The 16,139-nt window shown below is 35.8% G+C and overlaps 1 protein-coding gene across 1 annotated transcript in view; it reads right to left on the bottom strand.

The window, feature by feature from the left end:
- Nucleotides 1-2,111: 2,111 nt before the first annotated feature.
- WDR27 (WD repeat domain 27) overlaps nucleotides 2,112-16,139 on the bottom strand; it is a 110,675-nt gene continuing 96,647 nt past the window's right edge. The window contains exon 24 of the mRNA XM_053460261.1: nucleotides 2,112-2,541. Coding sequence (XP_053316236.1) covers nucleotides 2,494-2,541 — 48 coding nt within the window. The 3' untranslated portion in view covers nucleotides 2,112-2,493. The remainder of the gene's footprint in view (nucleotides 2,542-16,139) is intronic.

Genomic DNA, 16,139 nt, shown 5'->3' with positions numbered 1-16,139 from the left:
TGAAGCTGCAGCATCACACCATGACCACATGGTAATTCTACCTCTACTAAAGCAGAAAATTGGTCTTCTTTGAAACAATAACTGCATATTAAGAGCTAGAAAATGCAGTCTAGCTAACTTGTCCTGAGTTTAAAAGTTACGTGGGCCCCTGTCTGCAAAACTGTGTATGCTGGGTGTGGGTCTCCGTATTACACCCCCTTCCTCTCCCCCTCCCATTTATTTATTGTTTTTTTTTTTTTACTTTTTGTTTTATTATCTATGTCTTCTTACTTTTTCTCTCCCATTATCTTTATTTTGAGGACATCTACTATCTTCCTCTTCGCTCGAAGGATATGACATACTGATTAGGCTAGCCCTGGGAATAGATGTGAAGTTGTGTTGTTAATGGTGGTGGGGGCTTCTTCTGCTTATGCACACTGTCTCTCTGCTGTGGACTTGCATGTTATGTCCTACGTGTACATCTTTGTAAAACTATAATAAAATCTGACTTACAGAAAAAATGATTAATGCTTTATTGTAGTGTGTCTTAAACTGTTGTTTTTTGGTTATTGTAATCTGTAAACATTAACTAGTCTCCCAACAATGAAAAATCATCATTAAAGTACTTTGTAAGAACTTTAATGTCCTCTCTTTAACCTGTATGTAAAACAAAATTTGAAGTACTTTGTTTGCGCAAGCATGCTGGCGGTCTCATTAGAGGCTCTAGGACTCTTGGGTAAGCCAGTGTTCGAGGTGTCTGGAAGTGAGTATAGTACACAAAAGCAGGGGAAGTGTTCCACCAAAAATATCTTCTGCAATCCTAGATGATAGAGGTGATGAGGAAAAAAAGGCAAATGCATCAGGAGAATTCTGGAGAATCCTCCATACATTTGCCAGGAGAGGAAAACAATCATTTAAATGGAACACTCGGTTATCATATGTATTAAAGTGAATAGTGTCTCATTGATGGTCAGATTTCCTGCCAGTTTTTAGACTCAATGTATTTACCGGGTTGTGGTCACCAATGTAAATATCTGATAGATTTTGTGGATTATTTGATTTGATCAAAATTCTTGGGAAAGGAATTAGATATGGAGGGTAAATCAAAAGACAATTTGAAGCATTCCTCAAGTTGACAAATAGCTTTTGTCTTTGAAGTTTTAGCCTGACTTTTTGAAGTCACAAGCTACTTTCTCAAGGCATCAGAAAGCAGTTTGCGTTTCATAAGATATACAATGGTACTGACTGTAAAACTAAAACAGTGATTAAAAACAGTGGTGGCTTCTGAGTTATTCTAAAATTCCAATAGCTCTTTAAAGAAGATGCTCTGAATGTTAAGTTTATTTTTAAAAGAAGCACAATGGAGAGATGTTTCACTGGGTAATAATGTGGTTTATCACTTCCGAAATGCCTAGTAAAGATTAGCTTTTGGAAATACTATTATCTCCACTGACAGAAAGCGGCCTTAGAACAAACACAACATATTGAGCTGTGTATCGTACAGCAGTAGCATATGTTATCTTTTTTAACACTTTCTAAAACAATTTGTGGATGCCCTCTGTTAATGTGGATAATAAGTTATCGGTACTTTATGGCTAACATATTTGCACATCATATTTTACATGACATTATTTTTAACAAATATATATATATATATATATATATATATATATATATATATATACAGGGCTTACCACTAATATTGGCACCCATGGTAAATATGAGCAAAGACTGCTGTGAAAATCTGTCTTTATTGTTTAATGCTTTGAACTTTTATGAAAAAAAAAACACAAAAATGTATACTGCTGTCATAGATATTAAATATATGTAATGCTGTATTAACAAACTTAAGTGTAACTAAAGAGCTAATTTTATAATTACTTAATTCAAAATAGTTTTAAACAGCAAAGCACATTATGTACATACAGATCTGTATTTACAGAAATTTGTTGAGTACACTTTTGTAATTCACATACATAATATGGTAAATTGTAACATCCTACTGGTGTTATAAACATGCAAACTTACAAACAAAGCTAGTTTATAAATAGTTACTTAAAACTATAATATCAAACATTATAGGAATATCAAACTCGGCCCTGGTGGATCAAAATCTTAAATTTGAATTTGAATTAGAGATGAGTAGGCCAATGGCAAGCCAAACATCAACCTCAGACACCGTCGGCCTCCAGAAACAAAGACCATAGTACAGGATCATCTGGATGTGGGGAGTTTCAGCCCGTTTGCACTCCTAACAAACCAAGTTTAGTCAGGCATGAGGCTTTGGCCTAGCTCATTCCAAAACACAGTCACTCAGGTTTAGTAACATCTTATTAAATATTACATGTATCACATAGAAATATACTAAGCGATGTCCTAAAAGCTCACCAGGACAGGCATTTCACATGCAGTCTAAAAAGTTTTTAAGGATATCCGTTACAAAAACTTTCTAAAATGCGTCTTCTGATTCTGTAACATTCATAGCTGGAAAAGTGGCAGTGCTGAAGAAAGTAGTCAACACGCAAATATCTGTAGTTTTCCATCCAACGTAGCTGTGGTTAACTAAAGGGAAAGAAAAAAAATTAAAGAATAGAATGGTTATTTTTATTTGAAAACAATGGTATTTCTTTCATGCTTTTATTGTGAGATAAAAGTTATGTTAATGGGAACTACTTTAATTGTTTTCCATTAAATCTGGAGACAGCAATAAAACATATGCTAACCATGTGGGAGAAGGAATGTCAGGATAATATAATTACATAATAAATATAAGGACACTTAAATAATAATTAGGCAGAAGCAACATTTCATTCCAAATACATAGACATTAATATGTAGTTGCCCCCCCTTTGCAGCTATAACAGCTTCCACTTCTCTGAGAGGGCTTTCCACAAGATTTTGAAGTGTTTCTTCATTCACCCAGTAGAGTATTTGTGAGCTCAGGCAGTGATGTTGGACGAGAAGGCCTGGCTCTCAATCTTTGTTCCAGTTCACGCAAAAGGTGTTTGATTGGGTTGAGGCCAGTCTAAGCCCAAACTAATTCCAACCATGTCTTTTTGGACCTTGCTTTGTGCACTGGGGCATAGTCATGCTGAAAAGGAAAAGGGCCTTCCCCAAACTGTTCGCACAAAGTTGGAAGCATAGTATTGTCCCAAATTCCTTGGCATACAGAAGGGGACATGATCTCGTCAGTATCATTCTAACTTTTTTAACTAAATTATTAGTCCTAGCAAAAGGTGCCCTATGTCTCTGTAAAGTGCTTCAGCAAGAAACATCTCTTCATTGGTGAGATCAGTGCTATAACCAATGTGACAGGAGCTCCTAAATTCTGTCCTTAGTCTGTAACCAGGGGGGGCAATGCACTGTACTGGCCACTGGCCTGTCTGGACGCAACTGAGGGCCAGCTATAGACATTCCTCCAAACAGTCCCATCTTGCATGATCGAGACTGTGTCTGTGCCTCCTCTGATAAAGACGGTTCTCACTACTCCCTCATATTTATGCATGCAAGTAACAGTAAGTACTAGGATATGACACTGTGCCATATAGCCCACAAATGAACCACAGGTGGCTATTAAATATGTCTGTGCTCAAGAGACCTTATGCTTCACAGATAATTACACTGCACTGAAATGTAGACAAGATGTTGGTTTCAATAACTGGCTGCCCCCACGTGACAGCAGGGAGTCTTGAGCACAGATGCATCAGTAAGTCGGGGGGCATATAGGGGGGTATGAAGCATATCAAGGGGGCAGATTGGCAAATGGGGGTATAAGGCAAATCTGGGGCAGAGTGGCATATAGGGGTATAAGGCATATAAAGGGGGCAGAATAGTATATAGGGGTATAAGGCATATCCGGGGGCAGAGTGGTATATAGGGGAGTATAAGGAATATTTGGGGGGCAAGGTGGCATTTCAGGGAGGCAGAGTGGCATATAGGGGGTATAAGGCATATGGGCAGAGTGGCATATAGGGGGTATAAGGCATATCTGTGGGCAGAGTAGCAAGCCGTGGGGAAGATGTGCATAACTGGGGGGCAGGTTGGCAAATAAAAGGAAATAAAACCAAAAAATGCATTTTTCCCAATCATAGTTTTTATTAAATATCAAAAAAAATAGTTTACATCTGAATTAATATTTACTAGTAAAACCTTTTTCCTAAAGGTTGTCTTATATTCGGGCTTTCTTTTTTGAGTTGTGATTTCAACTCCTTGACTTCACAATACAATATGAATGCACAACCCCAGTGAGCTTCCGCTGCAGGAAGAGCTCAGTTGGCCCTGTATCATGTATGATTAAATCAATGAAATTACTCAGTCTTCTAACACATCAGATTATATCACACTCAGTCTCTGACTGAAGGCAGACATTAAATCCATTGGGTAAAAGCATTGTTTTCCTACTGATTTGTTGATAATTATATCCAAGTTGGTTTGAAATTCAGATATTATTTCCAATGCAAAGTGCTAATATATATAAAACAATGAAATACTTATCATAATGTTGATAAATGGAGTCTCTTCAGCTTTTACTGATGGGTTTTACACTGGTTGCCCCCTTGTGGCTGAAAGTTGCATAGTGCATACCATGTTCAAATTGGAACTTAAATATACTATTCCTAATATCTATAATATATGGAGGGGGATTATAACATTTAAATGTAAACAGACAACAGCTTTGACTTTATTATGAAATATAAAATATTATGAAACATAAAAACTGTCGGTAGCTTCCAGAAACCAGTTTACGAAAATGAATGCATCTTAATGCATGAAATACGACATTCCATAATAACCGTGTAATACGGTATTTTCCTCTGATTGAATGTAAGTTTTATTTGTTGGTTTCTGTTATAAGTTTCTGAAACATTGCACCATTATTTGTGCATTATTACCATTCCTAGCTATAATACTCTGATGTAGTGTTTCCCATTTGTTCTATTCAGAGGACAGTACATCTTTTTATTTCTGTGAGAAGAATATGCTTGGACAATACTAAATCAACAATTTACAGTCAGTTCAAGTGAATAAACTGAACTGTTAATGCCAATATCTGACCACTAAACCTCCAGATCTACTGTCCTATAGGAATTATATCTCGGACATACCTTTATTAAATTCCCATTGTTTATCTCTGTCACTGACTCAGCCTGTGACTTGATTGGCGGAAAGATTCACATGATAATAATTGTAATTAATATAATAATAAATATTGTTATTAATAATAATAACAATAATAAAAATAATAGTAACATTCACCACAATAAACCCCCACAGCAACTTGATCGGGACTTAACTGAACAAGTCGGCACCTGAGCTTTTTTGTGAGTAAATAATTTGCTCTTGAGTTGAGTTAGTTGTGTGTGTGGTCAGGTGGTTTACCTGTTTCCTATATACCACTTAAATGATTCATATGAAAACTAAAATGATCCTCTGTGAAACCAGGAAAACACAGACAGCAAATGACATATATTTGTTATAAGAAAACATAAATCAAATGTACCTTTTTTCAAAACATATTAGCAAAATAATTGCTCATCAATTTTGTTCATTACTAATATTACGTTAAGTGAGCTTTAAAGGCATTGTTTGTTTTTGACTTAAGACAATTATTTCTCTTATTTTACAAGTGTGAGGTAGTATGATAAGGATGCACTGTCTTTCTCTAGTAAAATTGGCTTAGAATGAAGACAGTTTGAACATACACAAATGATATGCAACTGTCTACAACCATTATGTTAGGTGGAGTATTATTTTAAAAAAGAAAATAACACCACAATCTTTCAATGTGATAGCAGTTATAACATATGAGCGGAAGGTTCACTTAATTAATAATTTTTTTTAATTGCACGCACAACAAAGAAATTAGGGGACATGACATGGCATTATCACCATATCTATTTGTACTTCAAAGTAGAAAAAATAAACATATCATTTATTTTGGAAGCAACCAATTTTACATTTATCAACCGTAAGCAGACACTTCCTCCTTTTACCACTAGTAACCGGGAAACATTTTATTTTTGGTTAGGATAGAGGTTTCATGTTCAAAATCATAATATAATAAAATAATGTAAATAATGTATGTTGTATTTTATGGGAGAAGGTTAAATGCATCACACAGCATCCTCTTTCTGGCACTGAAGAGGTTCATTCTTCCACAATGAAAAAAACAAGCAAACAAACAAACATTTACCTGACACAGAAGTTGTCAATCACTGGCAGTAAATTACTTCCAATGAAGTTAATGGGAGTATGTTCCTGTCACTAATTGGCAGCTTAAACAGCCAATCAGTGGCAGGAAAGTATTCTCATTGAAATCAGTAGGAAGATCCCTGCATGCAGTGTCCAGCAGAGTTAGAGTTGGAGCTAACTGGAGGCGATTGCATCATGTTTTATAAGTTTTGGGAACACCTATGAGACTTAACTGATGTTTCAATCTCTACATCAAAATGTTTCATTAGGCCTACTTCCCCACCTTTGAACAGCAAAGGTAAGGGTCTGTATACCATTGTCAGGAAAGCCTAACATGACCATAAATTAATTTGGACATGGTGGGGCAAGGAGAGGATGAGAGGTGAATGGTATAGTTAAAATAGAGAATGCATACAAACATTTAAAAATAACTCAAAAGCAAAGAAAGCAATGTCCAGTTATGATGGTGAACTACAATCATAGGTATATTTAATATTTCACATATTGGAATAAAAATAGACTCCCCTTTGGCATTTTGGTAATTAAATATTTATTAAATGTAATAAAGAAACAGATTCTTTCTGTTTGCACAGTAAATCATTAGATTTAAATACCACCATTAAGCGATATAATAGGAACTGACAAATATCAGAGGAATCTGCAATAAGTTGCCTGTACAATTTTTAGGGGTCAAATGTTATGCTGTGTTGCTTAATCTGTCAGTTTCCATCCATGGAATGTGTTATCAAAGCCATATGTTCCCGATATGTTCATTTTGCTACTGAAAAAGATACGTAAAGATAGGCACCCTTCCTCTTGAGACAGAAGTAAAGTATGAGATTTCTATACATGCAACATCTTGTTTAGGTTTAATCTGAAGTTATCAAATGACTATGTGTTGAAATAGTTCATGTTTAATGTAACTCCAGAAAAAAACATACATGAATTGGATTACTGAGTTATACAAGAGCTGTGACTGCTAAAATATATACAACTGTAAAACTATCAATTTCATACTTATTGTAGTGTTAAAATAATATACAAAAGGTATGGTGCGTCATTTGTGTTATAAAGATCAGTTGTATTTATCTTTAAGTTCATTGTAAAATGCTTTAATAATGTATATTTTTAAAGATCCTGATTAACTCTGATTTGGAACTTTCTGATGGAATAACACATTTCTGAGATTCAACTTCACCAAACTGTAGCAATAAAAGCATCTTCAGTAGTGCTACCCTGAAATGCTATTGAATGGATCTTCCACATTGACATTTATATTTTGTTTTTCTCCCAGAAATATATTCTTCGCATTAAACTAATGGGTATTGCTCTGACATTTCTGCCTTCCCACTTGAAAACTCTTCTTCATCTGTCATCCCATTTATTTGGAACCCCATGCACTGAACTATAGCCACTAAATAACTACCTTCCTTGACAGACCCAGCAATAGCATATTGGCCTAAGTCAGGAAGCCTGTATATACCACTAGCTCTTGTCTCTTATCCAGGGGTAAAATGTAACCCCCAGGTCCTACGGGGATCCCAAAGGCTTCTTGGTGCACACAAGGATACTTTCATTATGGCAATAATGACATCTGCTGCTAATGAATTTGGAATCATGTCTGATAAACTGACACTTGGGGTTTATTAACTCTATATCCAAATTCGAAAAATCTAACATCTGGCAAAAGAGTTTGGATATCATGTGACCTATTTTCTCGGTCTTCTAAATCTCAAAATTAACTCTCCATCTGATTTAACCTATATATAAATAGTAATGTGCGAACATTTTACGCAAGTGTGAAAAAAAATGCTGTAAAGTAAGAATGCTTTAAAAAATAGACATGTTAATACCGTAGCTTATTTTTATCACTTAACAAAACCCAAAAGTGACAGAACAGAAGAAAAATCTGAATCAAATCAATATTTGGTGTGATTACCCTTTGCCTTCAAAACAGCATCAATTCTTCTAGTTATTCTAATTATTTAATGATTTTATCTCTATGTAGTTATATTACTACCTACTAATGCATAGCTGCACATCAATAGTTTATTTCTTTCTGGTATGTTTATTAAACATAATAAAAGTCTACATTTTGTGTATTTGGGGACATGGCCCAGACAGTATATATATATATATATATATATATATACACATATATATATATATATATATATATATATATATATATATACATATATACATATATATACATATATACATATATATATATATACATATATATATATATATACACATACATATATATATATATATATATATATATATATATATATTTATATATGTGTATATATATATATATATGTAACACGTCGTGTCTAAATTCTGATGTGTACAGTAGGACTAAGTAAAGCATATGGACCTGATAAGGCTAATTAAGTCCATAGCTGTCCAGCACTTGCATGGTAACCTTACTCCACATAAACTCATTTGGTGCATTTGTACCAAAACACCATGGGCAATTACTGTCCAAGAGAGCCCAGGAATAACCCAGGGATAATCATTTAGTAATCAGAACATTATGCACATTTTGCATGGACAAATTCCTGAGACTAGATCTCCTTCACTTTTTTCATAAAATATTATTGTTTTTCTGATTAAAATGTGGTGTTAGTAATAAAAGTTATTCCTTTACATCAAAACCCACTTGCAGACCAGCAGATATCATTAGTGCCAGGCCTTGTGGGCCCTGAAGATGCCTACATTACAAGCCTGGACAAATGGTCAAAATTGCAACATTATCACATTAGCCAATTTGTAACATCCGTCTATGTGTTTTACCTTACTTTGCTTGCACTCTAAACACTTAAAAGCTAACATTGTTAGATAACTATTTTTGCATAACAAAAACTTCTTAGCAAGATATATGTTTCTCTGTTGGGGAACATGAAAAATAACTCCTTGCCATAGAAAAGCCTTTGTCTATATATATATATATATATATATATATATATATATATATATATAAACTAATGCAAAAAACAGAAAAACAGACTTTCTGTTTTTTGCATTCGTATACACTGGACTAATACGGCTACCCCGAACTACAGTATATATAAACTATATTCATGTATAAAACCCTAATGGGATACAAGCTTTAATATGTAAAATCTCTGTGTGATGAAATCATGTCCGGTACTTGTGAAGGAATGTGTGGGTTATATGCGGTCACCTAAGAATAATATTCTTCTGTAGCAGTGAGACATAACTCTAGGTATCACTTTGTTCATATGAGCCAGTGCCCACACACTAATACAGTGTTTCTTTATTCTTAAGCACTAGTGTCACCTAGAACTGCCAGTATATATTTCACAGACCATCCAACAGCTTGTATACATATGTCTGTTTTAACAAGATCATGTATTAAGATGTATAGGTTTTTTTTTATTATTATTGGTTCAGACTAAACAGAGATGGCCTGCTAACCCTTGCGCAAGGTTAAATATATTTAAGAAAACAAACTGAAGAGTAAGAAATTGTTCTTTTGTTTAAATTTTCAAATACAATTAATTTCTATTAGCTGTATTATTTTACATATTTTTGCAATATTATACAGTATTATCATAATTTCCAGACGGTAAGCTTGTTTAAGCAGGGCCCTCTTTTACCTTGTTTCTGTAAATTCAAATTGTTATACACTATTTGCAGGGGCATACCTAAAGTATTCGAGACCCGGGGCGGATGCTGTATGTGGCACCCCCACACACTAAAATATAAAGACATCCATAAAAAAAATTAATGTTGGCAAGAATATTTATTTCACAAACTCTATGCCAACTGAAAAAAAAACTAGAAATCTGAAGAAAAAAAAAATAATACCTATCACTATACATTAAGCCAGACATTGACAGTAGTGCAGCATAACCCCCATCACTATATTCTAATGCAGACACTGATGTGATAGGCCTCTGCCCCTGAGGCAGCCTGTCTGTGCCACCACTGCCCCTGAAAGAGCCTGCCTGTGCCATCTCTGTCCCTGAAGCTGCCTGCCTGTGCCATTTCTGCCCCTGAAGCTGCCTGCCTGTGCCACCTCTGCCCCTTAGGCAGCCTGCCTGTGCCACCTCTGACCTTTAAGCAGCCTGCCTGTGCCACTTCTGTCCCTAAAACAGCCTGTCTGTGCCACCTATGCCCCCTTAACAGCCTTTCTGTGCCACCTATGCACCCTTAATAGGCTGTCTGTCTCATTTCTGCCCCTAAACACTTATACGTTCACTTACTTACTCATTCATTCATTGACTGGGTTTACAAACTGAACTTGTATGTAAAACAGGGACCCCGAGAACTCGTACATAGCATTTTGCACCGGGGAGAAGATTTCATATGTTTAGAACCAAAAACTGCTGATATTGCTTCAACACATACACAATAAGTAAAAAGTCTCCCAAAAAGTTAACTTCGCTTTCTATTTCGTGCAAGACAGCTGCACAGAGATATGGCTCACAAAAGGTAAAAACAAATTCTATGTTGTAAGAAATTCTGTGTTACAATGTAAATGAAATACATTCTATATTTCTCTATGTCCAATGCACAAGTTTTCAAACTACTTCATATTCTGAGCCTCCATCCAAAGTTATGAGAATATATTTTACAAAACCAAAAAAGAACAAAAAAAATACATCATACCAACTAATCAGTCTTTCCACTCAAAAATGCCACATCTAGGTAAACGGCAAATCATTGGTTGACAAGCGAGCTGCAGGAATGGCACGTATGTGTTTCATGCTTATTCCTGGCACATTTTCCCAAACCAGGTCTTGTCTGAGGTTCCTAGGATCCTAGGATCCTAGGATATATAGACACATTTTCTTCTCATGTGGCCATAGATATTATAGCTGTGCAATGATTTTAAAACGAAATTGAACAAATTTGTCTGTATTTATGTAAAAATGTACCAGTTTTGCCGGGGATAGAGAAACCAAGCCACCCATGTTGCATCACATGGTTGTTATCGTATTGCCTGAAAATGGTGAATACTGTCCTTGAAAAACGTCATTTGAAACCCCCAAGACACATGTGAATAGAGCCAGTTTATACACAACCATGTTCTATAACTAAAACCATTTAACCACATGATCAGGAAATATAATAGTATTACTCATTCTTTTGAATTCTACCACTTGCATTCAGATGGTCCAAGTTCTCAAGCAACTTTTCATATCGCTGCAAAATCAGCTGGGTATGCAATATGAACATTAAAACTGCCGAGAATCATCAGTGGAATTAGAAAGTTTTAATCCAGTAAAAACTCTTATCAAAAGGGTTGCCCACTATGTAAAGAATACTAAACTACCAATTCACCTATACTATAGGAGGAAATAGTTGTCTTTTTTTTTGGTTCCAAGTATGAAGCATTGGAGGACAATGCAAAAGACTATGAAAGCCAAACATATATTTAATGTGACATTTTATTTTTCAACCCTTAAGAAAACAATTTAGCTATCCTTACTTAGATGAAATACATTTTTCCTTAGATATTATATTGGGCAGTAAGTGTGGTGGGACTTAGAATATAGCATGTTTTTCAAACCCGAGCAAGTTAAAGAATATATTTTTTCTCATTTATAGTAGTTGTGGATAATTTATATACCTGTAAAGTGTGAATAAAGGTGTTTTTTTTATTCCTTAAAAAAGTCATAAAAATATTGTCTGATTTTATATATATATATATATATATATATATATGAATATGGTTTAAAAAGCCCTACTTTTCCCAGTATATACTGTAGCCACCTCTGATACTTGCCAATGGCACATCCCATGCAGGGTCTTGGCTTGCCATGGTACTTCCTCCACTTGATCTTACTTGCATGTCTGGTACTGGCATTTTCTCAGCAGCTCAACGTTGAGTGCCACTTTACTGATATACTCCCATATGCTCTTGGTTTCATTCAGGACAGTGGCTTTGACACTTACAGACCCATTCAGCCTTCTTTACGGCTGGTGTACAGTCTCTGTGCATTGGATTTGAGGTGGAAACCTCCATACATTGTAAGTAGATTCCGGGTCTTCACATCGGCAGCCTCGGTGCCCTCCATTGGCCAGCTCACGAGGTATCTGATGACTGGCAGTGCGAATATGTTGATGGCACAGATCTTGTTCTTCCTTGCCTTCTCATCATGGTTCCCATGTGACTGTTGGATATCAAGGTACTTGTAGCTGGTCTGCTATGTGGCCTATTGGTAGTTCCACCATATTGGTCTAATGTACCTTCCCTCTCTGTACTACAATCCGGCAGCATGAAAGTCCGAATGAAATCCCAATGTCTATAAATCCATGTCAGGTGGATCAGTGAGACGTCTCGTTCGCTCTTGGCATACAGCTTGATTTCATGCATGTAGAAGAGGTGGCTGATGGTAGTACCACTCTTAAACCAGGACTTGAACCAGTCCTTGTGATTAGCTGACTAAGGGGGTTCAAGCCTATGCAGAACAGTAGTGGGGACAGTGGACCACCTTGGTATATGCTGCACTTGATGCTCACTTGTGCTAGCTGCCTTGAGTTGGCTTCCAATGTTGCCTTCCAGACTCCCGTTGAGACAAGAGAACCCTAGAACTAATGGAGTGCTACTGCCACTAATATATATATATATATATATATATATATATATATATATATAATTTGTGTAGGTTTGCTAAACAAGAAAGAAGAAAATGGCGGTTTAGAACATAAACAAGCCCTGGGCCTTAAGTGGTTAACTAGTGAGTGTGTCTCCAAATCCATGAAATGTCAGGCCATGTTACAATGATTTCTGGTTTCCCCTTCAGCTTACATATAATTTTAATTAAATATTTGCGCCACTGTGAACAGAGATCCATATTAATGATCTTCTACAATCAGTAGCAGAATACTGTTACTCCAAATGTTCTGTATTTTATAGTAATACAAGTAAAATATTCCCCTCTGAGCATTTAGCAGAAAAGACCTACAGAAAACAGGATTAGAACAAAAGTGTTTGTAATGATTTTCTCAAGCTTACAGTAATTTATTCACGTTGAACCTAAGCATAACCTGTAGATTCCTGAAACTAAAGTATTCCTTTCTTCGAGTAATATGACTTCACTTGAAGTCCCTTGATAGATACACAGTCAACGCTAGCTATAAAATCAAATACCAAACTCCAAAAATCCATTGCTCTTTACTAATATAAACCTTTTGTTAAAAATGTTAAGTCTTCTTGATCATATAATTGTACACTGCTGTGGAACATGATTGTGCTTTATAAAACAATAATAATAAGCATTATTAATAATTCAATAATCTCAATTTTTTAGTCTTATTTAATAAACGTGTCCTACGATTAGGTCACTTATATATTCATACACACACATGTACAAACACATATAGCAAAGGGAAGAATGAGTCATTAGAATTTTGCGGGAGTAAACTATTTTCTTTGTGGAGAGTAGCACAATTGGTGTGTGACCTACGGATCTTTGGCCATTGTCTACGTAGGATGGAATTATCTCCCACAGTAGCCGTAACTACAGCTTTTAGAGTTTATTACTCTCCCACAGTATGATGGGTAGGAGAAGAAGGGAGCAGCCGTCACCCCACCTTTGGTTATTGGGGATTCTTGGAGAATCCTGTTCTATTTCTGTTTTTTTAATTTGTTCATTATTTTTTAAAAAAATACTATTTTTCTTTCTCCAGGAGCAGCAAGTATACATTTACATATATGTATATATACAGTATGTATTGCATAAAACATATTTTTGTTGCAACATGCAAAAGCACAGTTAATGGAGGAGGTGGATGACACAATTCCAGCAGTTGATTCACTGGTTGACTTCACCTATTAAAGTCTAAGCACACTGGAGGTACCTTCTGCTAGAATTGGACCAAATAAAACAGTTGAATCAGCAACAGCATATGAGGAAGGGAAAATACAAACTTCCATACTATTAAATGAAAAACAGATTTTAAAAGGCAAAAACAACTGTTTACCCCCAATTGAGAGGGTAGTCACAGGGTTAAGAGAACTTGCTCAACCTGTCACTTTCTCTTGAGTTCTCCTACCATACAATGGCTTTGCCAACATAAATTATTATGAAATGAAAAGTAAATGAGATTCCAAAGATAGATCAGTGCAGCTCTCCCAGCTGGGGTAACTATAAAAACAAGCCAAGAACTAACTAGACATCCAGCTTTGTAGGCCGTGCAAGTGATATTATATTGATTCTAGAATTGAATGGTACAGAAAATTCCATCCAGGGCATAACTATGATAGTGAACACATTTATATGACTGGAAAAATTCTATGCCAAGTCTTTTAAGATGTTGAAATGAAGTCGCTATACAAGTGTTTCTTTAATGAAGACAACCACACTTAGCTATGCTGATGATGCTTTATTATAACAAAGAATGTCTTCAAAATCATCCAAACTTGGAGATTTGTAAGCTCATTGGAACATTCTGGCCACTAGTGCACCAAAGGCACTTTAAGTTCTGACTTGCCTTTTCTATTGATCGTCTAGGGATTCTCACCACAGATATAGATATTCTTTAGCGTAGGTAGAATTGAGATTGCGTTATGCTTTTATCCCATTTTTATTGTTTACACAATTTCATGTATAAATCTATTTGATAAACATTACAGGGGATGCCTGAAATATTTTAATAATATTTAAAAAAGTGTTAGCTGCTTATGGCCAAGATGTGCAATACCTGATTTACAGCAGAGGGAACTAGAATATATTTCTTTGTAGCCCAACTTTTCCAGAGGCTTTCAACTTTCAAAAGAGGACATTGTGCACGTTTCTAATCATTTAACATAATAGGAAAGAACAAATATTGGGCTCACAAACCAAGTTCAGCTATTGAAACCAATCATCTACATTCCTTGAAAAAGACCACAGAATGTTCAGTCCAAGAGAACTTTGCCACGTACACGTGTAGAGATGGGTGCAAAGCCAGAAATAAATCAACAGCAAATATTTTCTACAGTTCCAGACATCAAGAAACATAAGGCACATGATGAACGCAAAAAGGCTGTCCAGTTATGCTCTCTTGCTCTATGTGAGGTAGGTTCTCTGATAAATACGTAGGATAGACTGCAGTTTCGGAAACAAGGAACACATTATTCATACTTAAGTGTATGATGTACAAGCCATTGATTGATCAGCATCTTCGATTGGACTACAAAACATGCGTCATTGCTGTGCTCTACAAATGTCAAAAGTATGTCTGATTTTTCATATTTCTTGGTTTTTTTTTTTTAACGTATAATCAGTAAGTTATGGTTAAGGTAATCTGCTGGTCTTCTGACTTGAGCAACACGTTGACACAGAAGGCACATTTTCCCGTTTATAACTGATCTCTTAGAATATAGTACCAGTTTCCTGCATGCATCTGAATTTTATACCTGAATGCCATTTCATTATGTATATTTTACAAAAATAGTAATATGTTTATTAGCTGGTGCAGGAAACAGTATACAAAAGGAATGTTAGGCGCAAAAAGGGTCCATAGCATAATAAACGCCACAGCTATTATTCAGTATATCCTAAACACTGCTGAAGCAAGTACACTATATGACAAAAGGTATGTGGACACGCCTCCTAGCTGTTGAGTTTACGTGTTTTAGCCACACCCATTGCTAACAGGCGTATAAAAGTAGATTCGCAGCCATCTCCATAGACAAACACTGACTAGAATAGGTTGTACTGATGAGCACAGTGACTGTAGATGTGGCACTGACATATGGTGCCAGCTCTCCCTTGTCCACCGTAAACCAAGAAGTGGTAGCCCACGCACACTTACAGAGGGAGTTACTTAATACAGAATTCCAAACATGCTCTGGAAGCAACATCAGCTTCGTCAGCCCTGCCAGTGGGCATCCTGCCTAGAGACTTACTGCCTTTACTTGCTGGTCCTATCACCTTCATCAATACAGTACCTTTCCAAGTATTCTGTTTGTGCTGTGTTTCATTGCGCCTGTCCGTACCATC

This window comes from Spea bombifrons, chromosome 3 (genome assembly GCF_027358695.1).
Source record: "Spea bombifrons isolate aSpeBom1 chromosome 3, aSpeBom1.2.pri, whole genome shotgun sequence".
NCBI lineage: Eukaryota > Metazoa > Chordata > Amphibia > Anura > Pelobatidae > Spea > Spea bombifrons.
This window is presented reverse-complemented; position numbering and strand designations above follow the sequence as displayed.